Source organism: Labeo rohita, chromosome 10 (assembly GCF_022985175.1).
Source record: "Labeo rohita strain BAU-BD-2019 chromosome 10, IGBB_LRoh.1.0, whole genome shotgun sequence".
In the NCBI taxonomy this organism is placed as follows: Eukaryota; Metazoa; Chordata; class Actinopteri; order Cypriniformes; family Cyprinidae; genus Labeo; species Labeo rohita.
Window position 1 is genome coordinate 24,073,266 of NC_066878.1, and position 26,787 is coordinate 24,100,052.

The 26,787-nt window shown below is 37.2% G+C and overlaps 1 protein-coding gene across 12 annotated transcripts in view; it reads right to left on the reverse strand.

Annotated features, from left to right (window-relative positions):
• The window catches only part of nrg1 (neuregulin 1), a 105,764-nt gene that overhangs the window by 34,940 nt on the left and 44,037 nt on the right, over positions 1–26,787 (reverse strand). For 6 of the 12 annotated variants that reach the window (XM_051120850.1, XM_051120846.1, XM_051120848.1 and 3 more), the window contains exons 2-3: positions 15,021–15,195; positions 14,573–14,694 (exon numbers count right to left, since the gene is read on the reverse strand). In XM_051120850.1, the coding sequence (XP_050976807.1) occupies positions 14,573–14,694; positions 15,021–15,195 (297 nt within the window). Of the gene's footprint in view, positions 1–2,371; positions 3,793–14,572; positions 14,695–15,020; positions 15,196–18,904; positions 19,098–26,787 lie in introns of those variants that run through there. The other 6 variants (XM_051120855.1, XM_051120856.1, XM_051120858.1 and 3 more) reach the window with 5 other exon arrangements.

Below are 26,787 nucleotides of genomic sequence, written 5' to 3' on the forward strand. Positions count from 1 at the left end.
ATCATTGTAAAAAAAGGCCAAGTCCAATTTTTGTCTTTAGCGCCACTGAAATACTGCAGTAAGATATGAGTCACATCATGCAAGGGATCTCAAAATCTCAGTCAGATATCACTGCCTATCTATCTATAATACAGCTCAGCAGTGAGCTCTGATGTTGAACTACAGGACAAGTTGAACTGTCCCTGAGCTCAAGGACACAAGCAGACTGATGAAGCTGTGAGGCCAGGGATTTACAGTCATTTGTTTTAAGCTCCACAAAGAACTTTTTGCTCTCAAGTTCGTTTAGAGAATCATCTATACTGGAAGAACCCAGATACCAACACATTAATCTAAATAACCTTTAAAGAAACACAAAGAACTTTAATAATCCCCAAAGAACCATTTAGCAACCTAAGAGTCCTATACACCCCAAAATTCACAATAATACTAGTATAATGAGGCAGCAATACTGGGTTGGTCCACATGTATCTCCAGTATTTACAGCGTCAATGTACTCTAGAAAAGCAACCTGCAAAACAGGCAAACAAGCGCAGCTTGGCACATTAAATTTATAATGTTCTCTATCTGCTCATTGTCTTCTCTTATCAATAATATAAGCTCTTACTAAAGAGATCAGTGCTGATAACAGCAAAATTCCCTCTCAATTTGGTGATAATGTAGTAGTACAATAATGTACTAGTAATATATGATGTTGTCAGTTGTATGTACAGAACATAACAAGCATCACATACACAGAACGTGCCCATGATGCTTTTGTCTCTCGTAATATTTCTGTCCTGTTCTTTCATCTCATAAAATCTGCCATGTATTTCATCAGGCTCAGAATCACATTGACTACAGCTTCCTTGTTAGTCAGCTGATCTGCTGTCTGTTATTGATTTAGACTGAAATTTCTAACACGACCGATCGCATTTCCATTTCAGGCCTGGACAATTGATCACAGTGCTCGCAGTGGGAGGGTCTTTGAGCTTCCCATCAGCACTTGATTTAAGCAAAGTGTGCATCTGCAGCTAAATGAGGCAAAATTCTGAGGTGAAGTGAGGATATGAAGACCGAGTCATTGAAACGCTCTGGTGCCAGTCTTAGCACAAATTAAGTCTGGTCAGAATAATCATAATTTAACGTGAACGAAGCTATGAGGGACAGATGTACAGTCCCTTCAGTAGGTTGGACTTCTTCTGTATATTGAAGAAGATATACATCCAGCAGATGCACAAAAAAAATCAATAAAGGTATAGTAGTCCAGCACAGCTCTGTGTTCATTCACATTAAAAGAAATATGATGTTCAGCCTGACTAGGGTGTGTGTTCTCTATTACAAATACTTCTCAGTTACAAGTAAAGCTAGAAGAGCAAGCTTTTTTGTGTAATGAGTTTACTTGAGATCCTAACAGACGCCTGGGAGATCTTGATTCTGTAATTGCTTAGTATTAACACAAGCAGCCATCTTCAGCTTTGACAGATGAGGTGAGATAATCCAATCCTTCAAATGGATTTATGTGAAAATCTGTCTCAAAAGAACTGAAGGGCTTGGCTGAAATATATCAGTATTATCTGCATGATAATGAGCTCTGACCTACGGATACATGCGCAGCATCATTATCAGACTGACTTCAGGAAACTTCCTGCAGCATGACAGTGCATCACTGCGCACTGCTAAAAGTGGCAGAGCTACAAGAAAAAACGGGAGAGAAAAAAAAGAAAGGGAGGGAGATCCGAGATCTGAGAGTGGAAGTCTGGCAGTCCTCCAGCCATTATAATTCTTCAAGCTCTCAAAGTCACGGTGGAGAGCAGATAGTATTACTGACGATCATCTTTCTGTGGACAGGGTATCGGCTAGTCTTTGTGGAGACTCTGACCTTGAAATGGAGCAGAGCCAACAGGAAGTGTCCTCCTCTCACTGCAGCACTGCTGCATTATCATGCACTTATGTGCCGTGACCACGGTCTGATGTAACTCGTGTGGGCAGGTAACCGGTAATAGTGTTTAGATTTGACACAACAATCGTCAAGCAGCTTCAAAGGGTCATCTGCGTCACTATCAACGCCCATCTCAGTTAGTTATACGTCCAGGGCTTAGTCACAGGAGTGTGCGCCACAAATGACAAGATACAACACGTCTGCTTTGAAGGAACATGCTACACAACTGCACTCACATCCGGCTCTTACCTCACTCAATGTTGCTCAAATGTATAAACAATTAAAGTTCTTTGATCCTGAATGAATGGACAAACTGTACTGACAGAGGTTTACATAACCCTTTTCAACATTCAATGCAGATGCTTGTATTTTAAGATGTGACTAGATCTAGACCCTTTGCTTTAACACACATATGCGGTGAAATAAATCTGATGATCCTCAGATTGTACTTACAGGTCTTTGGAACAATATCATTAGATTCCAGAGTTTGAGATGGATACTGGTCTGCAGTGCCATTCTGGACAGGTTTGAAGGTGCTCTTGGGGCTGGGTGGAGACACAGAGTTTGCATGAACAGTCACTGCTGCAGTGGGCGTGAAAGCGGGCACCTTCGATGAGGGCACCTCAAAGGGCCTGGCCGTGGACTCCCCTTCCACAAAGACCTTGGGCTGTCCCGGGACAGACGGAGTCAACGGGGTAACCGTGGAGGGTGAGGCCGACACAGGGTTCTGAGTGAAGTCTGAATTTATTATAGGGTCCTGACCTATGCGCTTGAGATCAAGGTGAGTCGGCGGCTCGTATTCAAAGATCTTGTCCACAAAGACCCACTTGAGGCCGGCGGTGCAGAGGGCCAGACTTAGCAAGCAGGCCAGGATGGGCAGGATGCAGATTTTCTCTGAGCGGATGCAGTTACTCACCCGCTCCAGCTCGAGGCACACGCAGCACGCGGCCACAGGCAAAGGCACGCATCCCAGAGGACCCCGCTCGGAGCCGTCGCTGCCCCCCGCCACGTCCTCCTCCGCTTCCTCGGGCGTCTCTTTCGTGGCCACTTCAGACAAGGCATCCGAAGGAGCCTCTTGAGATCCAAGTCCGGCAGAGATGTCCTCTGCCGCTTCTGACTTCATCTCTCCCCCTCGTTTGGTCTCTCAGAAGCAGCTGCGCAGACCTCCTCTAATGCTGCGGCAGGCATGCTGCCTCGTAAAGTGTTCTTTCCATTATCAGATCACCAGCGAGGGGGAAGGGACTTGGACACGATGCTCAACCGACTAACCTCGTTACTAAAGAGGAAGACTTCCGTGGCTCTAGTGTCTGTCGCCCAGGTTCGTTCTCACGGTCTCCAACGGAGCAGGAAGAAAAACACAGGCAGCAAGTCTATAAATAAGGCATATGCTCCAGAGGCAGGCGTGTGAGGCCGCTCGAGGGTGGATCCCGCCTCAGAGCGTGTCAGAGAGTCCCGGGGAGAGTGCAGCACTCACCTGGGGGCAGGGCTGGAGGAGGGGGCTGGCGCGTCTGGGCTGCAGTTCATGCTTTCTTGCGCTGCCGAAAACGGCTGAATCATCCAAAAGCAGCAGGTGCATGTCCGATCAAAGCGCCGACTCTTGGAGCGCTCGGTAAAGACTTGTGCACAGAACCGCACGGAAGGATGAGTAGATAGGAGTGAGGATTACACACACCCCTTCTTTCACCCCTCCTCTTTCTCCCTCTCCTTATCCATCACACCAACACACACGTTCTGTCTCTCGCTCTGTCTGCTGTCTCGATCCCTCTCACACTATGAACATTGAGCAGAGAGTCGGGCAAGTCTGCGCTTGATCCAATTAGGAAGAACAGCAGCGAATGAGACAGTCTCTCTCTCTCTCTTTCTCTCTCTCTCATTCACTCATCATCTTTCTGCCATTGATTCTGCTGTGGATGAGGATAGAGTTGTATCACATACATTGATGGGCTGCTTCTCAGGGGAATAAGCTGCTACTGTTTCTATTAGGTGGAGTAATTTTTGGAGTCTTTTTTCAATGGCTATTAAATAATACTGGTATCTAGAAGGCAGGGTGGGTGATGGCAGGTATAATGATTAAAATGTTGACTAAAATGTAAGATATAAATTTTGCACTGTCATGCAACAAAATAATTTTTAAAATGACACATATTCAAAATAATTATTCCAATATGTGACCCTGGACCACAAAACCAGTCTTAAGTCGCTGCGATATATTTGTAGCAATAGCCAAAAATACACTGAATGGGTCAAAATTATTTATTTTTCTTTTATGCCAATCATTAGGAAATTAAGTAAAGATCATGTTCCATGAAGATATTTTGTAAAATTCCTACTGTAAATATATCAAAACTTAATTTTCGATTAGTAACTTGCATTGCTAAGAACTTCATTTGGACAACTTTAAAGGCGATTTTACCAATATTTTTATTTTTTGCACTCTCAGATTCCATATATTGAAATAGTTGTATCTCGGCCAAATATCCTATCCTAACAAACCAGACATCAATGGAAAGCTTATATATTCAGCTTTCTGATGATGTATGAATCTCAATTTCGAAAATTGATCCTTATGACTGGTTTTGTGGTCCAGGGTCACATATGAGCCCATAAAAACTGCAGGTATAATAATTATACAAGAATTCACAAACTGCTGTCAAAGCTTTAAATGAAACACCACAGTTCACTTCTCAATTGGACTGCTAAAACTTTTCACAAAACAGACTGACACAAGGAAACTGACACAAGGAATGACCACAGTTATTAGATTTTAAGTATTATCTTTTGTCAAAAAGGCTGCTGTGGCGTTAATAATAAATGAGAATAAAACATGAATGGAAACGTTTCATGAGCCCCTCGCAGCATCATTCAATCAAATGCCTGTTTTTAAATCACAGAGCTGATTTTTAAAGGCTAAACTGATTTGTTTGAGTAATGTTGGTATACATTCAGTCTGCCCTTTACTGTTCTATAATCACATTTGCCTCTACATGCTGAAGGAACGCTGACTCAGGGGCCGAGAGATCGCAGGCGGTCCAGAACCCCCACCCAGGACCAATAAATACTGAATGAGGAACAGACTCCATAGGGAATACTGCAGCCACACCGGAAATCAGTGTGCTTTAATATAATGAGACGTTTTCTTCACACGTCAATTGTGCTAACCATAGTAGAACAAGGGCTTTTATAATTAACTGTTTTTGTCATTATCATGTAGTTCAAGTCATTCATTACTACTAGTTCACTGCCATTAGATCCATTTGCTTCAGTGATCTCAAAATTAACCCAATTTCGCAGCTGACACAGTGAGATTCATCTTTAATGCCATTATATAAAATGGAAGTGTAAAAGTGATATAATACATGGCTGAATGATTTGACATGATTTAGCATATTACAAAGATAAAACAGGTGAATAAATTAAGGCGCCTTGAAATTAACCCTCTACATCAGTTAAGTTTTGGGTCTGGGTGAATTTCAACATATTTAATTAAAAAAATAAGAAATTATATTTGGCATTTAAAAGAGCCTGTTTTTAATTTAAGTTTTTTAAGTCTCTTTTGTTCAGTCTTATCTCTATCTATTGAGCTTTTTTGAGAGTTAAAATGCACTGTAAAAAACAATTTGTTGATTCAACTTAAAATAATTTGTTACCCGGCTGTCTTAAAATTTTAAGTTCAGTCAACTCAAAAAAAGTTTAGTCAACTTGAAATGTTAAATTGTACTAAGTGACAACTTAGATATTTGAGTTCATTCAACTTAAAACTTTAAGGCAGCTGGGTAACAAGCCCAACTTTTAAGTTTAACAAACCAAATTGTTTGTTTAGTCAACTCAAATATTTAGTTTATAGTCACAGTTAGTTTATAAAGTTTTCCCTTAGTACAACTTAACATTTCAAGTTAACTAAACTTATTTGTGTTGACTGAACTTAAAATTTTAAGTCTGCAGGCTAACAAATTATTTTAAGTTGACTCAACAAATTGTGTTTTTTGCAGTGTGTCGTTAAAATGTAGCATAATATTCTTTGTCTAAAATGTAAGTTATTTCTTTTGATTTTGGGGTGAGATATGACTTTACGGATTTCATGAGAGTCACCTATTCATAACATGAGAGTCTCCAAATCTAGTGAGTTAACCCGGACTGAGACCATCTGTTTAACAGATTAGTCAGATTCAGACTCATCCTTGACATTCTCAGTGTTTTAAATTATGACGTTCAAACTCACTCTTTTATACACACAAACATACAATTTGCTTTCCACTAACATCAACTAAGCCCTCAAACACTTATGTGGACTGATAACTTGTTACCATTATCAGATGAGCTGGGATTAGTGACCACACACACACGGCATCAAGCCCCTGCAGGGGTAAATGAGGCGGATATGGAGGGGTTTAAGTCCCCTCAGGCCTGTTAAGCTGTCCCACATCTCACTGCCATTAGGCTGGGATTCAAATGTACACGAGGGTGTGTGTATGTGTGTAGGGTCATAAGGTCAGGTCAACAGCCATGACCCCTCACTCTCACAGAAAAGCAAATGGACTCTCATTGTATGGACAGATGTTAACGTCTTGCTGGACATACCAGCAACAACTAAGGAAAAAGTCATGCTCCTCATAAAAGGAAGGTTTACATATTTACAAACACAATTTAGTGACAGCTGTGATGTGAAAAACTGTACAGCACTTATAGAGACCAACTATTAACCTTAGTTTACATGTCTACATCAGATGTACTTGTGAAGAAGGACAATAATGAGTTTAGAACAATTCAGAAAGTTACTTCTTAAAATAAAATAAGCTACCAGCAAAGGCTTTAGGGGTCATTCCACGAAATCTGTGCCTTTTCCACTTGGAAAAAGTGAAAAATAAAATAAGTTTAATCAACATTTTAAATATCCATGAAATGAAGACACCTTAAAATGACAAGAAATTGTATTGTGCCATCTCAGGCTATGTAATTATTTTTTATGGCTAATTTTCTACCTCATATTTTGTTATTTTTGTCAACACTGTTACCAACACAAGCATTATTATTAGATACTATAGTTTAATTTGAACTCATATGCCACTGAATGATTTAGGCATTAGCTAAATAACATACCAAGGACGACCTTTAAAATGTTTACACAGACAATCTTTAAAAACAAACCTAATCAATGCTATCCCCATTACCCACGTCAAAACCTGTTACTCTAAAAAGTTGACAGTAACAGGTTTGACGATTTCAAACAAATTTGCTAATTGCTAGCTTATAGTCAAGTTCACAAAACCACATATTGTACACTTTGAAAGGATTTTACTTGTAGATATTAATTATATTAAATGCAAGAAATAATTGTTTAAATTTACATTTTAAAAATGGTAACAGGATTGACATTGCATGATGGCCCCCCTCAGTCAAGCCTCATAAATCATCAAAAATAGAACATTATAGATGAGTGAGAGAAACATGCTTGTATTTTAAAGGTGCAATAGGAGATCTTGGAAAATGCTAACTTTAGCCTCATAGCACTAAAAGCAAACATCCCACCCTCCCTGCAAATCGCCATCCAAAGCACATGCGCAGTTGTCAGTCTGCCACAAAACTACCGTAAATGCTCTAGTGGCTGTTACAACATCATATGCCATTAACTGTGAGAACTCTTTATAGTACAGTTAGTAAAAGTATTACAATGCTGGAAAGGAAGATCAGGTTGTTGATGTTTATCTGCCATTCTCGCTCTGTCTACACAGCATACATGAACACACTGATAACGTATCCTGTCTGCGCGAACAGGGTGCGCAGAGTTATGCAAATACATATGTTGACAAGCATATTGATTGGATGAACATTTCTTGGTCCTATGCCTTCCACAGAATATATAAATACATATGAATACATTTAGACAACTTAACTTAATGATTGCTATTGGGATTTTCAACATTATTTTACAAGGGTATTTGATGAGGGTAACAGGGCCGACATGAAATCAGGGGGCACCAATAAAATGATTTATTAGATTTATATTTTATAGAAAAAATGCATACTTATGCCAAACATTGTTTAACAATGAGACTATATTTAGAACAACATGCAATTTTTTTTAATATAATTTTTCCTTCATTTTGCAACTTAGAAGTCCTGCTAAAATCATAGTGAGGGACAGGCCAAAAACCTTACCCTTACCAGCATAAATGCTATTTAAATTATGAAAAAATATATTTAATTTACTTTTTTATTTAATATTAATGAAAGCATAAATAGTGTTGTTGTTGTTGTTTTTTAAATTGCACATTTATTTGTTGTTATATTAAATCTATGTCTATGTTATATTAAATCTACAAAAGACTGTACGCATAGGTTACAGTGGACGAAGACTGTCATTTTTAATTACTGAATTTGTTATTATGAGTCTATATAGATAAAATCTACATACTGAAGGGAAATGGTATATGTCTGTATGATATAATTAAATATAATTTAGATTGTTCAGATAACAACGGCCAATGAATTCAGAGTTACTATGGTATCAGTGTAAATCGTATAATAAAAACTTTGAACTCACTGACATCTGACCTGCTGCCTGTAGGTATTCATGAAGTGAAATGAGGATAAATTCTAAATCCTTCTAACAGGAAGTTAAATTAATTATTTATGGCTAAAAATTGATAAGAGATCTGTATTGTAATAATCTCCGAGCAGTAAGGTGAAACAGCATCAGTTCGGCAAGTGACGGGTTACTGGTGCATTAGGAGATGAGACGCTTTTCATGCCAAACACGTCAAGGCAAGAGTTTTATTAACAAAGCGGAACAAGGTCTTGGGCAGCAATTCAATAACGTTGCCGTTCTCTGCTGACGCACAAACATTGAGGAGCTTTTAAAGAAATTCTCCTGTGCTGTCACTGAGCAGTGAGACACGGCGCTGGGCGGCTGGAGTCAGACACACAGCGTCACGTCTGACTGTGTGTTAGTGTCCTCACCTCCAACAGCCCGCCCGACTGGTGCCGGTGCTGCAGGATCATCCATCTCACACACACACACACACAGCGACTGAGGGACAGTTAAGTGTGTAATGGTGAGACAGGAATTTAAATTCAACATGAAATCATGTTCCTGGCCTTACTGATTCATTAGTGCATGTAAAGAAAATAATGTCTTAAAATTATTCAGCAAAATTAAACCTCTGCCATCTCTCAAATGGCTTCAAAATAAAACCAATTTCTAATGGTGTCCAATGCAAACATATTCATGTTTAATCTTTTCATGTTATAAACTACTATAAGACATATATTTAATTATATATCATTCTTGATCAGCACAGAAAAAGAAAATGTAGAGATTTTATTTATTTATTTTTCTAAGCTTGGAATTGAATTTGGAAATTAACATATAACCCTATATAACATGCAATATATCATCTGATCAGATATTCATTTGTCCAAGGCCAAAATAGCCATAAAATGATGAAACAAATGGTTTTCCTCTTGCCAAGCTCCGATCTCTCTTAAAGCCTTTCAGTGTCACACTGCTGATGCATTAGTCAATTTATCATTGTAATGATGTTTCTGTAAAAGCCAAACTCTCCTGATCCTGCTGCAGTGCAGTGCGTAGCACTCAGCATACTGTAATTATTCATGCAGTCTGGAGGTGCAGTGTGTTCTCTTCTCCTGAGCTTTTCCCAAATGGCTTTCAGTTGGAAGAGCGTGGCGTGACAATGACCACTACAGACGAAGAGCTCGTCTACACGCCACAAACTGCACTCTGCAGACCACTGCAGTAACACCTCCAGAACATCAAACGGCTTCCTGTCCACACCTACAGTATTGTAACATTCTCTAAAGACCAGCCTGACTCACATCAAGTTTTAGTATTGCTCATATTTTGGGTTAGTGATATAAGTACCACCCAGAACACCCTATTGAGACCATGGCAACCACCCACAAACACTCCAGTCCACTGGCAGTGAGTTTTGGAAAGCACCACTCACCAAAATACATTTCACTTTGATCTGTTGTTTTTGGACCTCATTTGTCTATCACAAATCGGCAGTCCTCCACAGACCCCTACACTTGTCTAGACACTGTAATTAAAACCTGACCTGTTCAGATGACCAGTTTCAGACATATGCAGAGAATGTAATGATACTGGACCCAAATTCCACATGTATGACATCTTTCCTTGTCCTTGCAGAATGTCTTATCCCACAGTCCAGCTGGACTTTACTGATTCGGACCACACGACAGACAGCAGAAACATCCCCTACATGAGCTCATACAGCCACCGAGACAAAACACAAATGAAACTGGCCCTAAAATGTCACTCATAATTGTTTTACATGGGGCCATGATGTAATTTCAGCATTTATCGGTGCTAGTCTGTGATTTTATTGCCGTCCAATAACGGAAATGTCAATGTTTTTCCTCCCACCTCCCAATTCCCAGCCAAATGTTCAACTCTCTCTCTCTCTTTTTTTTAACCAGCAGCATTGTGTGGTAATGTAATTGAGCAATGTCTTGAGTTTTGAAAATCTTGTTTGACCACTGCTTGTTTCAGAGAACCAAGAATTTAGAATTGAACTGAATTGAACTTTCAAAACAAAGATTCACATATAATGTACTCACCCTCTTGTCATCCAAGATGTTCATGTGTTTCTTTCTTCAGTCATAAAGAAGGAAAACATTTCAGGATTTTTCTCCATATAATGGACTGATATGGTGCCCCGAGTTTGAACTTTCAAAATACAGTTTAAATGCAGCTTCAAACGATCCCAAATGCGGTTGTAAACAATCCCAGCCGGGAAAGAAGGGTCTTATCTAGCAAAACGATTGGTTATTTTCATAAAAATAATACAATTTATATACTTTTTAATCTCAAACGCTTGTCTTGTCTTTCTCTGCCTGAACTCTTTGTATTCTGGCTCAAGACAGTTAGGGTATGTTGAAAAACTTCAATCGTATTTTCTCCCTCAACTTTAAAAATCATTTCAAAATCATTCTACATCACTGCAGAAGTACCGACCCAGTCTTTGCAAAGTGAACATGCAAAGAAGATAAATGTGGTCTTTGCTTTCGGAGGTGGATGGCTGCTGTGAATGCAGTCGTGTAAGACAGTTATATAGAAATACTTTTAATGACTGTCATTGCTCTAGCATTTCAGAACGACCAAAACAACATTTCAGATGCTGTGCAGCAAAATCGGTCCACTGGTTAGTCAAGTTATCCCGTCCCACCGCGCAAAGTCACATGACGCATGGTGGAATTTATTCGGTAAATGTGTTTCCATTGTAGTTTATGCACATTTTTTCTTATGGATAAAAAGTTTATCCTACTCAGTTCTGCGCAGAAGTTTTTAAGCACATTTTTAGAATTACTGCGCATTCCAAAACGCACATAAAAATAGGTGGATGGAATCACAGCTATTGTCACATTTATTGTTCATCTTTTGAAACCAAAAAAACACATGCAAATTTCTCCATGTTTGGTGTTGGCTACATTTTATCAAACTAACATGAGTGAAAGGAGATTGATTCGTAGAGTGATTTCTTGGAGACAGAAAATTCTATTTTAAAATGTGGTCATAAATCATGCAAATAGCAATATCTGGTATACAAAAGGAATTACATACAACATAATATTGAGTAATATTATCAATTTTACTGCACTGAAATGATCAGAAAATAACAAAATTTGAACAGAACTGAATTGTACTGAGCTGGACAACGACACTAGCAATACTGATAATGACAACAACGATACTGTTATTAAACTGAGCTGAATCATCACTAAACTGACTTAAGCTGAATAATGACACGGTTGCTTTATGTAGAGTTGCTTTACAGCGTAAATGTGTTTAATAACAGATGAACTTTAGCAGTTCTTAGACAGAACAGAAACAACATTGAATTGAATTGAGCAAAATAAACACATTTTCTTCTGTAGAGCATAATTAATGCATTCTATAACAATAATCTGTGGTCTGTATCTAAATAAATGTGACTTATTGAAGTCACAACCATATTTAGCTTTGTATAGCTAAATTCAGTGTTCTCAACTTTAATTGTGATAACAAAAGGTGTCACAAACATACTGAAAGATATCAACTAGATCAACTAGATCAACTAGAATATAATACCAGTTGTGGCATCAATGGAATGGAGAGAGTCTGTTTCCTTGAAATGGGTCAAATGAGAAGCTTTGATGAATTTGGTGGAAGTCTATGAGGAAGTGTCTAATGGTGGCCAGCGGTCTCACGTTACAAGAGAGGACCGCTTACATGGAGAACCTGAGGGGAAACTACTCAGACAAAATCCCACAAATCAATAAAGTGTAAATGCAGATCCATATATTCAGAGATTCTGCCTTTGAAAAGGAGATGGATGTCGGGTTTTGGAGCATGCAGAGTTTGTCTGGCTCCGGATGCGACTGTAAGCTCTGAAAGTGCTTCTGTGTTCTGTGGACAAAGCTCAGCGCGTTCCTAACTCATTAAAGTTACCCACAGACAATTACCGACCACCATCACCACAGGAAAACTGTCATCTACAGCTCACATCCTCTCTACAAAATCTGATAGAGGTTTTTGGAAGTGAGGGTTACTAAATATTGGAAAACTCTTTCTGGGAGTTCGTATATAGGTTTATACCTGTATCAGAAACGTGGCTGCACATGTTTGCTTTTTGTTCTGCATTTAGAACAGCACAGCTCTAGTCTCCACATCCTGCTCCTGTATGGCATCATAATAACCACAGTATGTTAAACTACACAAAATCAGTTTAAGCATTCTGTGTACTGTCAGATAGCTTTATTCTTTAGCTGGCTTGTAAGGCATCAATATCAGGACGTTTACAGTAATTAACATTAACAGATTAGCTTGCTCTAATGCCGGAGGGAAGACATGGAAGAGCTCATACTTTTCTCTCTTGGCAATCATTCAAATGCACTGCTCACTAATTGAAAAAAGGCATTAAGAAGCCGGATTACAGGGAGCAGAAAACTGATCATTTTTGCAGTGTTGCAGCTGGGCTGAAGGAGCCCCATTTAGCTTCCAGAAGACATTTATGAGCCATCGTTTTTTAGACGCACAACCCACAGCTGATCAATATCGCAATTTGAGCTGTATTACAGTTGTGGATTTAAGAAAGCAGACAGCATGAGATTTACATATTTTACTGAGGAAACTGTGAGTGGTGCATGCCCATGCAAAATTTACCACAATGTTAGGTCTTTCAGTGTGCGTCAATGGATTTTTTTTTCACCTATTCTATCGTCTAGCAGGTGAAAGACATGCGCCTGATCAACACCACACCTGCACTAACAACATCACTTTGAGCACTAGTACAGTATAAGAAGACAGAAATTCAAAAAGCAAATAAACCTTTGTGGAATCAATGAATTTTAAATTTAAACAAGCTTTAACCGAATTTTCCAATAACTTTTACAAAAATGGCTCATCTTGTGTTGCACAGATGTGATGAGAGTGGATGAAAACAACCTGACCACCTGAAGCTCTTGCCCGTGTCTGGACAGCAGCTTATTTACCCTCTGGGGTCTGAGGGTGTTTTGGGGTCCTGGAGAAGTTTTGACATGCCCTGACATTTGTGCTTTTTTCAGTATCTTAAAAACATATTAATGGCTAAATTGTAATCAGCACAAACTGGGCTACAATAATATGCAAGCAACATTAATCTACATGTTTGTGTTTTTGAGAAAACAACATTTATGCGTGGTTAGTGAAAAACTAAAATCACTGAAAGTCACTGAAATAAGGCCATGAAACACATTCAGAACATTAGTTCACAAGACTTTTGAGAACTGGATGTGGTATGCTAGAGTTTTTTCTACAAGATGATGTGAAAATCATCTCATTCACTTTTTCATCTCATTCATTGTTTTACAGAAAACAATATATTGATTTAAATTTTCTAAGACATGTTTTGTGATCGAATGGGAATATGCGAGGGAGTGACAACGATACCTGCATATCTAGCTCTTATAAAACCTCTCTGTTTGAACTATTATGTGAAATTCTGAAGCTTTGGAAAACTTTACTGTGTGATTCACTGTTCAACATGATTCATACATCACATCAGAATTTACTGTATGAATGAGAGCTCTGGGCAGTACTGTTAATATTTATCTTATTTGTGCCAATGGTGAGGGCTTAAATGTCCTATTCTGTGCTTCTATCTTGTGATATTACTTATTTTATATAATTATTTCAATATGGGTTTTAAAATGAATGAAAAATCCCAATTAGGGTAAGTAACTCTAACATCAAAAACAGAAAAAAATGAGAAACTATACATTTAAAATTAAAATAAATACAAAAATCTGAATACTCCCCAATTTATATAACAGTTACATAATCCAATTCACCAGAAACGAATCAGGCTTTTCAATGCTACATCAGGTCTGTCTAGGACAAACTGAATCGCCAGAATTAATCTGACTTTACAGAGCTACATATTTGACGCCATTTATGATGAACTGATTTATTAGCATGTATCAGACTTTCCTAAACTATATGAGAGAGATGTTCACTAAGTACAATTTTGATTTTTTCCAGTATATTCTGGTAGCTTGGATTGGGTGGTACCGCCATCATTCTGGGTGTACCAGTGTCACTCGCCACTGATTTGCACATTATTGATGTTAATACTTGTAAAAAGGATGCATTCTTACTTTTGCTGATGGTTAGGCTTGCTGTAGTATTTGTTTTTCCAAGGCTGTTGATTGCCTCACAGGTGTATAAACCAGCATCTGCCTCTGTAGACTTCCTGATCAATAATTCAGATATTTTCCCCCTGTAGAAAGTTACACATGTTGGTTAGTTAAAGCAAATTTCTTCTTAAAAGTCCAACACTGTCCCAACTAAACAGTCCTGCATTATTTAAAGGAGAATTTAAGCGTTATATAGCATTTAGAATAGTCTTTAGCACAGGGCTGTCTGGTTTGTACTGGGTTAAATTTTGACAATCACCTGCCCACATACTATACACATGGCAGATATCTGTTCCTGTAAATGCAACAATAACATTTCTGACTCAGTATTCAATGAAGCAAACTCTGTCAGCCTGAACTACATATAATCATGTTTTTTCTGAAGTATAATTCTGTTGAAGGAACTTACTGTTTCTTTTTTTTAATCTTTATGCTTTTGGGTTTGTTTTTGCCTGTGAGTTCTTTTCCGTTCTTGTACCACTTAATGCTGGGAGCTGGGTTTCCTGCCACAATCTCACACTTCAGTACGGTCTTTTTTCCATCCTCCACTGTCACGCTCCGCAGGTCCTTTAACTTGGGTTCCGCTGAAACACAAGCAAAACGTACAACAGAAATTACCCACGGAATTCCATCAGCCCTTATTTATATTCATCATATTTCACCTTATTGAACTGTAATTATACTTTTATTGCAGAGGCATTTGAGGAGAAGCTGTTCTCAACTGTCATGAGATAAACAATAAATACAAAAAAACTAATAATACATAAAAAACAAAAAAACAACAACAAAAAAAAACTAAAAGAAAATAGGCTTAATTTTTGTGATCTCTCGGGGTATCTGGAACCCACACTGCTGTCCTCTCAGTAAAGAAATACATCAAGCCAGAAATTCGTTTCAATAGATCCCTACAGCTATTTAACCACAAACCATAACACTAACAAAGACAAAAAAGAAAGTATAATTGTCCCCTAATCAGAGATGTTTTATGATGCTATGAAACTGTCTAGTTAAATGTGATCCTTTGATTTGACTCATTCTTCACTTCACAGCCTGAAAATAATAAAGTGGCCTTTAAAATATCATTCATGCTGTATATGACAGAAGTACCTATTTAGACACTAATAAACTGAATATTTTTAAAATTTGTGTGTCAAATGTGTGTCATGCATATACAGATTTCTCTAGCAGTGGTTTGCGTGTAGATTTCAAACACAAAGATCTCTTAAATAAGGATCATTTTTTGAATTCATAGTCAACATATAAGAGGTTTATATAGAGAGAATCAATAAATGTACTGATCTTATGTAAATAATAGGTATTCATGTAATCAATAAAAAAAGTAACTGTAGTCTGATTCTGAGTGTTTTAAAATGTAATTTACTCTAATTACAAGTACTTAATTTTTGGACTCTGATTTCGCAATCCAGATTATATGTAATCAGTTACTGAAAGTCACTAAAAATGAGAATTATGCTCTCAAAAGTATTTTTCATAAATATCTGGTCGGACCATGTTGTCACACTTGTTTTATATAGTATGTTGTAAATTTATTTCTAATTTATATTTATATATGTATCATGAATAAAACAATGGTTTTGGTATTTTCATATGTAATCCTTTTTTGTTAATTATTTTGTTTAAATTCTACATACATCATTGATGAAAGGGAAAACAACATGCCTTAAGGTAGAAAAATCATAACATAAACAATGGTAAAAAGATTCCCAATATGATTTCTGCATGTTTCTTTAAAGGACAGGGTTAGACAGTCCCATCTTCCTGTTACAGGGCAAAGTTTCTGACTGATGACCAGGGTACTGATACTGAAGAAGAGTGAAGTTATTAGTCCACACCAGCAGGGGGTGATAGCAGCACTACAGTATTACCTCAAGTCTGAAAAGAAGTACGGGTAACTAATGATGAACAAACCACATTTTGATAAATCTGTTCATTTTTCATTTATTTAGAGAGGATGTTCTAGGGACTTTATCTGTGATTATTCACCCTCTAACCTTGCTGTGCCGATTATATTGAGAATTTTTTGGGAATCATTCAAATAATGGCCCCACATACGGTTCACCTGCTTACACTGTCTATATTCTGGTTATTTATTCTTTAATTCTGGGCTGGTAAATCTAACAGAAGCACTCTGACTTCTGGGAACCTGAAGGTGTTTGTTTGCTACCTTAAAGCAGTCACAGCTGCTCGATTTATTGGGAATCGTCAGAAACACTAAACTCCAAATCAGTCCAAACCACCAATTCCCAGTTCACAGTGATAAACTACGCAGCTCAAAAATCTTGCTTATCTACATGAGGCTATTGGCTTATCTTACATTTCCTGTTGACAAGGTGCTCTTAATAACAAGAATCGCTGGCATAGCATAGTGATGACAGTAGACTCACTTCATTCCTGTAGAAATCTCTACAGGGAAACCCCATTGGGTTTCCTCACATACAGTCATCAGAGACACCCTCACTCCATGAGTGCACTACAAATGCATATTTTACCATGGTAAAATCATGGACACATAACAGTGAACAGCTTTATTTGTGTCTGATCTCTGTGTTTCCTCAGTGTCGGTGCAGTCTCTGTGTCCAGACTGCTGCCCATCCAGCTGTTTCTTTATGTCACGGACCAGTTCCCCTTTGGGGAAACTCCTACACTGTTTTTTAGGCCGCAAAATCGAGTCGGATCAGGGTCCACATTCCAGTACAGCGAGTGAAGAATTCCATGATCTAATATGAGGTTCAGACAGACAAATCAGCCAGTCATCTTACTTTCCCTACTTTTCCCTAACAATACTAAAACTATTGTAACTGAAGCGGGGAAAAAGCCATTAGTGATATAGCCTTTGACTGAAGGACTCTACCACACAAACTTACATCAAGACGCCAAATCAAATAGAACAACCTTACAAATATCATATAGACGTATTTACATATTTATATTACTATCATACACAGTATTCAGCCACACGTCTAAATGATCTTTTCTCTTTCACATGTTTTCTGAAGTTTCAATGTGTTTGAACCAGCTGGTGATTTTTAGTGGATGTATGAAGTCGGGTCTCCTCACACAGGTGTACTAGCAGAAGAACCACAGGGGCTGAGAATCATCCCATGGACTACTAACTACAGAAAAAGTGGCACAATGCATTCGTCTATTTTTTAAAAACTAGATCTATTTTGAATCATTTCAAACATATTGATGTTTCGATTTCAAAATCCGCACATGCAAATTAAAATTGCTTTGAATTTTATGTCTAATGGAGAGATTTTTAGACATTTTTAAATTTGACTCAAAAGTCCAAATGCTTCACAGTAATTCCTTGCATGTGTTTATACGCACACACGTGAAACTCAACGAACAGGACTCATTTTACTGGAGTTTCATCTAAAGCTGGCACGAGCATGTTTCAACATGAGAGTGTTACTGAATCAATGCTGAGAAATGTAAATCAGTTCTTCTGCCTAATATTTCACCCAGAGATAATTCACAGCTCAGAGACTGGGCCATGCATCACACCTGTCATAAAATTAATTAAAAATTAGGCTATCAATGGAAAAGTCACTAACCTTAAATTCTAATCACATAACATCAATACCTAGTGCTAATAATCAACAAGCAAGTGTGTTCAATTACACACAGTGGGGTCCAAAAAACGACTGCATCTGAATCAATCCAATCTAAATTTGAAAATAAGCTGTGAATTTAAAATTCAAAAATGAAAATTCTGAAATGGAATATTTCAGGTCTCTTTGGAACATCTCAAATCATGCTGGTGAACATGATCATCAGGTTTAGTTCATGTAGCTCCAGTGCTGTCATTAAAGTAAAAGAGACACAAACCAAATACTGAGACCTCAGATTTAAGCACATTTTTGCAATTTATCCTTTCACTCAAATAGTTATGCTAATAAATAGAATTTGTAAAGGTACATTCTGCATTCAGTTTGAGAAACGTTGAGCCCCACTGAACTAAAGACTATTAAAATTAATGTATAAGTTAAGCAGCCTGTATGATAAATGGGAAACTCTCTCCGTTAAGTCACCAGACCGGTGGGTCATGTTAATGGTTACAAACATTTCTGCCCTTTCTCCCTTGACAGAGTCACATGCGAACAAACGTCACAGTGGATTGCAACACCTGTAACCTGAAAGCGCAGCTCACGAGTAAAAAGAGCTGAGCTCAGAAACAATTGAAGTCTACTCAATAGTCAAACTGTCAATCCATTCACAACACCCAAAAATTAGACAGGTTTTTCACACCTCAACAGAGCAGCGCTTTACCTTGTGGAGAGATGTCAGACTTGTCAGACTTATCCTTTTTCCTTTCACGACTTTTCCCTTCTTTATTTGAACTCTTCTCAGACATGATGGCCTTCAGATCTGTAGTTTCTCCGCTCTGTTAAGTTGTCAGTCAGTCAAAGTTCTGCGCGCGGTGTGAATGTGGGCTCCCTCCAGCCAACTGTACAACAGAAACTCTCCCCTGTGAGCATGTGTATTTTACATGCTCAAAGAGGCGGGACCAACTCTCAATGTGTCAGATTTCCGCGTGTCCCACGTTACAAGCAGTGTGTGCTTTACTAATCGGACTTTTATTTATTTATCAATTAGTAATGACAGCTTTGTCGGGGTATTTATGGCTACGGTGGCTGCTGCTTTAAAGATTTCTTCATATTTGAAGACATGATTCATTAAACAGCTCCTATTGGTCTCCTGATTGATGTGTACAGTACAAATGGCAAAGTTGCTGTCACATACTGTACTCGCAAACACTGTGACTGCACTAAATACTTTGAAATGTGTCATAACAAAGCACTTAACAGTAATTGATCAGTAGAAAAATATCATACACACATAATTCTTGTGTCATGCTCTGTCGTCCTTTCTTTGGATGTGACGACACATCGCTGACATAAGCACGGCGAGCTTGACAAGACCAGACATGCTTGCTTTCAGTTCTTGCTGTTATCACTGTTTGATGTGGATCTGCGTTTTTGTATGACATGTGGGACAAATGTCAGGCTACACCAACAGAGAAGATCACACAACATACTGAAACTGAGGCTTTACAATGGGGATGCATTTAAAAGAAACGTGCTGAATTTAAGCAGGTCGGATTGATCAGACTATTGTGTCTGTGACTATTTATTGTGTATTTACATTGTACTTACATTTTAAAAATACCTACATGTAACTACATATGTAATTAATTTATGCAATTACATTTATAATTATGCTGTTGACCCATCCCTTACACCTTAACCCACACTTAAACCTACCCAAAACACCTAACCTGTCCCTAACTTTACCAATATCCCACCTCAATAGCAGCAAAAGTGTTTTGCTATACAATATGACCACATTAAGTACATTGTACTTATTTTTTTTTCATAGTAGTTAAGGCCACATCTGTTTGCTATCTCATAATGTCATTCATTATCCTTCAGAACACACCAAAACTAAAATTCTGGTCAATAGCCATTTTCATTTTATTGCTGATATATGCCCAATATTAAAATTCCATACTATTTTGTTAAACAAATAATAAAACATTAATAAACGTAAAATAAAACATTCCAAACTAAAATCATATGCTACATGTTTAGCCATCACAGCATGTACAATATGTACAACAGTATGTAAAATGAATATTCATTTGGAGATTCGCTAAAAACATTTAACAGTGTTATTAAATTATTAGTATTTAAACATTTTTAAAGATGTAATTGTGCACAATTAAATGTCCAACATCAATGTGTTTTCACACGCTGCTTTCTATGTTTTATGGGTTCATTTCATAGGCGTTATACTGTGCAAACTGTATTTTCCAACTCTTTACCCTACACCTAAACCTCACACAACTTTCTGCATTTTGCAAGGTCAAAATTTACTGGTATTATTATACTTGTGGGTGTATATATATATATATATATATATATATATATATACACAGTAGTCAACATTTGAAGTGGATCAAAAAAGTTAATCTAAGTTGTCCTAAGACGATGGGTATTATTTTGATGAAAGGTTTTGAGGTTTCTTCAAATGTTGACTACTGTGCGTATATATATATATATATATATATATATATATATATATATATATATATATATATATATATATATATATATATATATATATATATATATATATATATATATATACACACACACTACTGTTGATATATGAAAAAAATACATCGGATGGGTCAAATTTATCGATTTTTCTTTTATGCTAAAAGTCATTAGGATATTAAGTAAAAATCATGTTCCATGAAGATATTTCGTAAATTTCCTACCATAAATAAATCAAAACTTAATTTTTGATCAGTAATATGCATTGCTATGAATTTTATATGTGATTTTCTCAATATTTAGATTTTTTTTGCACCCTCAGATTGCAGATTTTCAAATAGTTGTATTTCGGCCAAATATTGTTCTATCCTAACAAACCATACATCAATGGAAAGCTTATTTATTCAGATTTCAGATGATGTACACATCTCAATTTCGAGAAATTTACACTTATGACTGGTTCTGTGGTTCTCTGGTCCTGGGTCACACACACACACACACACACACACACACACACACATTTTAACATTTTATAAAACATTCTTTGTATCATTTATAAGATGCTGTCTTTGTGTGGTCTGACTTAAGGACCCTACAAAGCAGTATATTTCTGTTTTTACTATCTTTGTTGGGAAATTAGGACCCCACAAAGTAGTATAAACAAGGATGGGTGTGTGTTTGTGTGTGTATACACACACAAACCAAAAGAAAAAAAAAAAAAAAAAAAAAAAAACACACACACGCACAAGATTCACTGTTACTGATCAATGTAGGTGTTTATATCTAACTTTAGATGCCTCTGTGAAGGACAGAGTAGCAAGGACCTGGAAAGCATCTGATCCCGTGGCAAGGGTGGAGTTTCTTACCAAAAAGTGTTAGTGTGCATTCCTTTCTGAAATGTTAGCAAAATTAAATGTTTAAATATAAATGTTTAAATCAGTACTTAATGAAATAAACAAATGCTGAGTGTCTATGCTGATTACTAGCAAGTAGGTTTGTCTTTTTATGCTTTTACAGTGTATTTAATGTGGGAAGACAATATAATTATTTATTGTTTCTAAAGCATTTATGTTATATAACTACTCTTTCTTGTTGGATAATGCATATTTTAGAAGACATATTAATATAAAATTCACAGTATCTCTCTTCTGTAAATACTGACCCTGCTGTGTCAAGCTATCAAGGGCTGTTACATAAACTAAACACTATTGCCTAATCCAATTTAGGGTGACCTTTATAGCTTTAGTATGCAAAAACTACAATGCTTAATATAAAAAAAAATCCTATAAAAAACAAAGTCAACTGATAAAGTAATTTTTTCATTTTTATTTTTAAAAATATATTCAGAATGTAAATTAAGTTATAATAAATACTTGGTTTTTTTGTCACCAACAAGAGAAAAAAGGGTATACTGTATATATAAATATAAATATATGTACACACACACAATTATGAAACAACGGTAATTTTCTGTAAGTCTGTGTCATTTACGGAAATGTCTGGGCAGGCGTATTCACAGCAGTTTTGGTGTCCCCGCACTATTGCTTTGACTCATCAGGCTTGTTGTGCATTCTCATTGGTTTGCAAAAAACACTGTAACGGTATATTTTCATGCTTTCTCAAGCAAAGCAAATTGTGAAAGTCCACTGAAAACATATTGTCTTACATTTTTGGTCATAGGTAAGATATACAAATAAACAAAGCGATACAATTTGTAAAAATGTTTATATATAATTAATATACAATTTTAAATAATAACAAACAAGGAAAACAAAGAAAGGAAAGAATAAAATTCTCAGAATGGCTTTCTGAAGATTTTATTGTTCCCTTTGTTTTCCTTAAGCTTGTGTTGCTCACAATGAAAGTCATTGTCTGAATTTTTTGTTGTTTGCAGCACTGCAATGTTTCACTTGGCAATATTTTTAAAATATTATTATTTTTGGTATTTTACATGGCCTGTTGTTGGAGTAGCATCACACGGGTGAGAGGCTTTACTGCTATTCACTGGAAATATTATGTATCATATTGTTATTTGGTTTTAACTAGTTGCTTATTAGCATGCATATTACTATCATGTTCGCTGTTTATTACTACTTATAAAGCACATATTAATGCCTTAATGCGTGATCATATTTTTGATCCCTTAATCCACCCCATACCTAAACCTAATAACTAATTTACTAACTAATAATAAGAGGCAAATAAGGAGTTTGTTCAGGAAAAATTATGTGTTATGTGTTCCCTTTTTTAAAGTGTTACCGAAATGTACATACTTTTTATTTGTCTGTGATTCTTCTTTGAGTGTGTCCTAAGGCAGTGATGTGGGTGCATGGTATCTGTAATATCACAGCCAGTTTTGCTTTGTCGTTTTCAGGATATTTTAGGATATACTTCTTGTTTTAAGGATATTTGATATCTTACTGGAACACAGGGCAAGCAAAAAAATCTATTGATTTTAGGTAGGCAGATGAGACATAAAAGAATGTAAGAACGTTTTATTTACAGTGGTAATTTCAAGCTACCCTCACAAATCCAGTCCTGAGCCATTTCCTTTAGCACAAGCACCGGCACGTCAGTTACTGAGCAAACAGGTCACACTTCAAAGTTAGTCCCTGGTTCTGTTTAATTCGAACTTTTCAGTTTCACCCAGTGGGTGTTGAATGAAACTTGCCCCTCCAGGTCGACGCCACACAGTCATCCTTACAGTCTCAGAGAGGTGGGTGGGGATGGGCGGATCGAGGAAATCCAGGAGTTCTTCCTCCTTCACAAAGGCTGATGTGTCACACAACGGTTACAGTTCTGGATACGGTTAAGTGAGCTTGGAGTAAGAATGTGTGGGCTTCAATGAACGGGAGCATGCCACTGCAGACCTGCGCTCCAGTGCATGCAGAGCATGTGTGAACACAGCGAGCACTCATCCAAAGGGATCCGTCTCATCGAATAGAGACAGATTATACTTACTGACTTCAAACAGGACGCCAATGGCAGGAAGGAATCCTACCCAGGCTCACTGGAAGTAAACGTGCCTCTACCTACATTTCTGCAAAACTCAAAAAACATACCAATATGTACGAATCGCTGCAGTTTCAGGTTGAAATAAACACTAGAAACAGTAAAACTCCAACAACATTTACAGGGCAGCGTTTCAGTCAAGAAAGCCTAATTTCCGTACAATTCCCTCCACTATATTATGTGATGACTTCAAAATGATTTTAACATGCTGCTAGATTTGAAAACTGATACTTTTGAATGTTAGCATCACATACACACCTTCATATGGGTTTCCGTAGCAGCTTTGCTTGGTATCTCATGCTATATGTGAAACTACGGTTCAACAAAACAGCCCAAACCCGCATAGTAAGTAAGCTAGAATAGCATGGTTGCATTAGCATTTTTATACCACTTTTGCACTTTTGCATAACACTATCAAGTAAGTTTAGGGTTGGGTTTGGTGTCATGGGTATGTTAATTTCCAACACGATAGAGCATTTATTTTTTTAGCAACACTCCCCAGACATTTGAAGTCTGAACAGCTGCAATACGTACCTGAAGCTACGCAAAAAAGGCGCAGCAATACGTGCCTGAAGCAATGTAATGAAAATGTGTCCACGGTCATATACGTTATAGCACCACGTACTGGACATTTCACTTTAAAACTGCTGTGAAACGTTGCCACAAGCACGTTTTTTTTTTTTTTTTTTTTTCAGTTTATTGAACTGTCACATTTGTGAGTTTTGCAAAAAAAAAAAAAAAAAAAAAGGCACTCTTTGTGTGATATTGATTAACCATATGAATTGATACAAATATACATTTTCTGCCCCCATATCTTGAATTTTGGGAAAATGCATTTTATTAGTCTGAATCACGGAGTGAAAGAACAACTCCAAATGAGGTGTAGAGTCAGTCTAGCAAATGTTTAAGTTCTCATAACTCTTGTAGAGAATGTTTAAGTGCTCATAACTCTTATAATCAATGAAGCTGTCCATACACTGTATGATGATTTTTTTATTTCATTTTCACTAGTTTGTTTTAAGCATTATAATTTTATTGAAAAACCAAGGGCAAACCAAGTATATTTTTTTGGGTGTTACTGGGGGTCCATTAATGATTATGGGAGGTCCGGGGCCCCCAGCCCCCCCTCAATTCAAAAACTGGCTGCAGGACTCAAAGCTATTTACTGGAAACTAGGAAAGTTCACTGCAACCACAATTTATATTCTTTACAAAAACACAGAAGTGTACCTCAGTTCAAACCTTGTGCTTAAAAAAATCTTGATCTTGAAAAACTCATAATGCAAGCATGATATTTTAATTAAAAAAAAGCTAAATATTAGTATAGAATTCTATGTAACTTATTCAAATGTAATGTAAGTGTGATTTCAGTCAAGCCAGCTTTATTTACATTATGCTTTAATCTGCAATACAGATTGTCAAAGCAACTTTACAGTGTCAAAATAATAATGCAATTTTTCAGTTAAAGTCAATTCATTGTTGATTCAGTGATGTCATCATCCAGCTCAGCTCAGTTCTCTTGAAATAGTGTTGGTGCAATCAAGCAATTAAAGTGTGTAAGTTCAGCCTCCTGCTACCTAATTCACTTCTACGTCATCGAGACATTTAGGAATTTTACCGTAGTATTGACAGTAAGACACATATCCTTATTACAGGCACTATTACGCAGACACCTGATGGTGCAGAAATGGGGTCCCTTCCCGTTTACAACAGGTTTAATAAAATGATTCACGCTACAAAATAATGTTGTAAATACACGCTTGCATTGCTCAATGCTGTCATTTCCTTTAAACAATAATTGACAAAGATACGTAATTGGTGACTTTTCCTCACCTACGCCAAGTCTTTTCGAACAAACAATTTATAGTAGCTGTTTTCAAGGCACTTAGGGAACCTCAACTTTCCAGAGAACTTTTCTGAGAAATCGCAGACTTTCCGTGAGCGCAATCTGTATAAACATGACGCCTACATGTAAAGCGTAAACCCCTCGTCCCATCAGCACGATGCAAAACAACACCTTGACCGCCCCTCTATGGTCCGAGATCTTTTTGATTTGTTTTTCAGCATCAATGAAATACACTGTAAAATCATTTTTGCAATCATCACTTTTTCTGCTGTGGTGTTTTCTGCTGTTTGTAGAGGAATATGAATAATGACTGTACAGACAGCAGGATTACGCCTTTAATCCTTTGGGTCATGACGATTGTGTGAAAAGAGCTCATTAAAAAAAATAGCCTACAAGCATGAAAAGTAAAATACAGACATTCAGGAATGAGCAATAAATGACATGCAACACAGAACTCTACAGACGTCACAAAACGCTTTTAGGTCCTTTCCCTTTCTATGAGTTTCTAGGAGGGGCAAAGTCTGAACGTACAGCTTGTTTGAACTTGAACAGATCAGAACATTATCCAAAATGCTCACCGACGGCTCTCCCCATATTTATTTGGGCTTTGTTGTCTTGGATACACGCTACCCCTTATGGTCACATTTCTAGAGATATTATTTCCGTGATAACAAAACTGAAACATCAAGAGACACTGGCAAAAGATCTGATGAAACATCAACATATGTACTTTTGGAGATCTTGTCTACTGCCTAGTTATTTATACACTTAATATGATCATCAGACCTTGGAAACCAACTCCACATCACTTACCCCGTTTTGTTTTCTTACAGAAAAGCACCTTTGATGAAGTAAATATTTTTCTGGAGCAGTGCATGTGGGTGTTGAACGCAATAGATGCATTTTGCAGGTGTATGTTTTACATTGCCATAAAAGGTCATCAAAACCAAAAAACATGAAAAAACTATAATTATACAACCATAATGTAAATATTATGATTTGTGTGAAAGTTAGCGTAAAACACAAGCCCTGTGCTTTGGTGTGCTGAAGATACTGAGATGAAAAGGCCGAGTCATGAAGACAGCTCGTTCTCTGTCTTGCTCACATCCAGATGTCCCACGCTCTGTGTACTGCTCATAATGGACTGTTTTCATTCAACATTTCTGAAAGTGAAGTTGTTTGGGTTGTTTGATAAACACAGTTGTAACTGAAGGAAGAGCACACTCAACAAAGGCC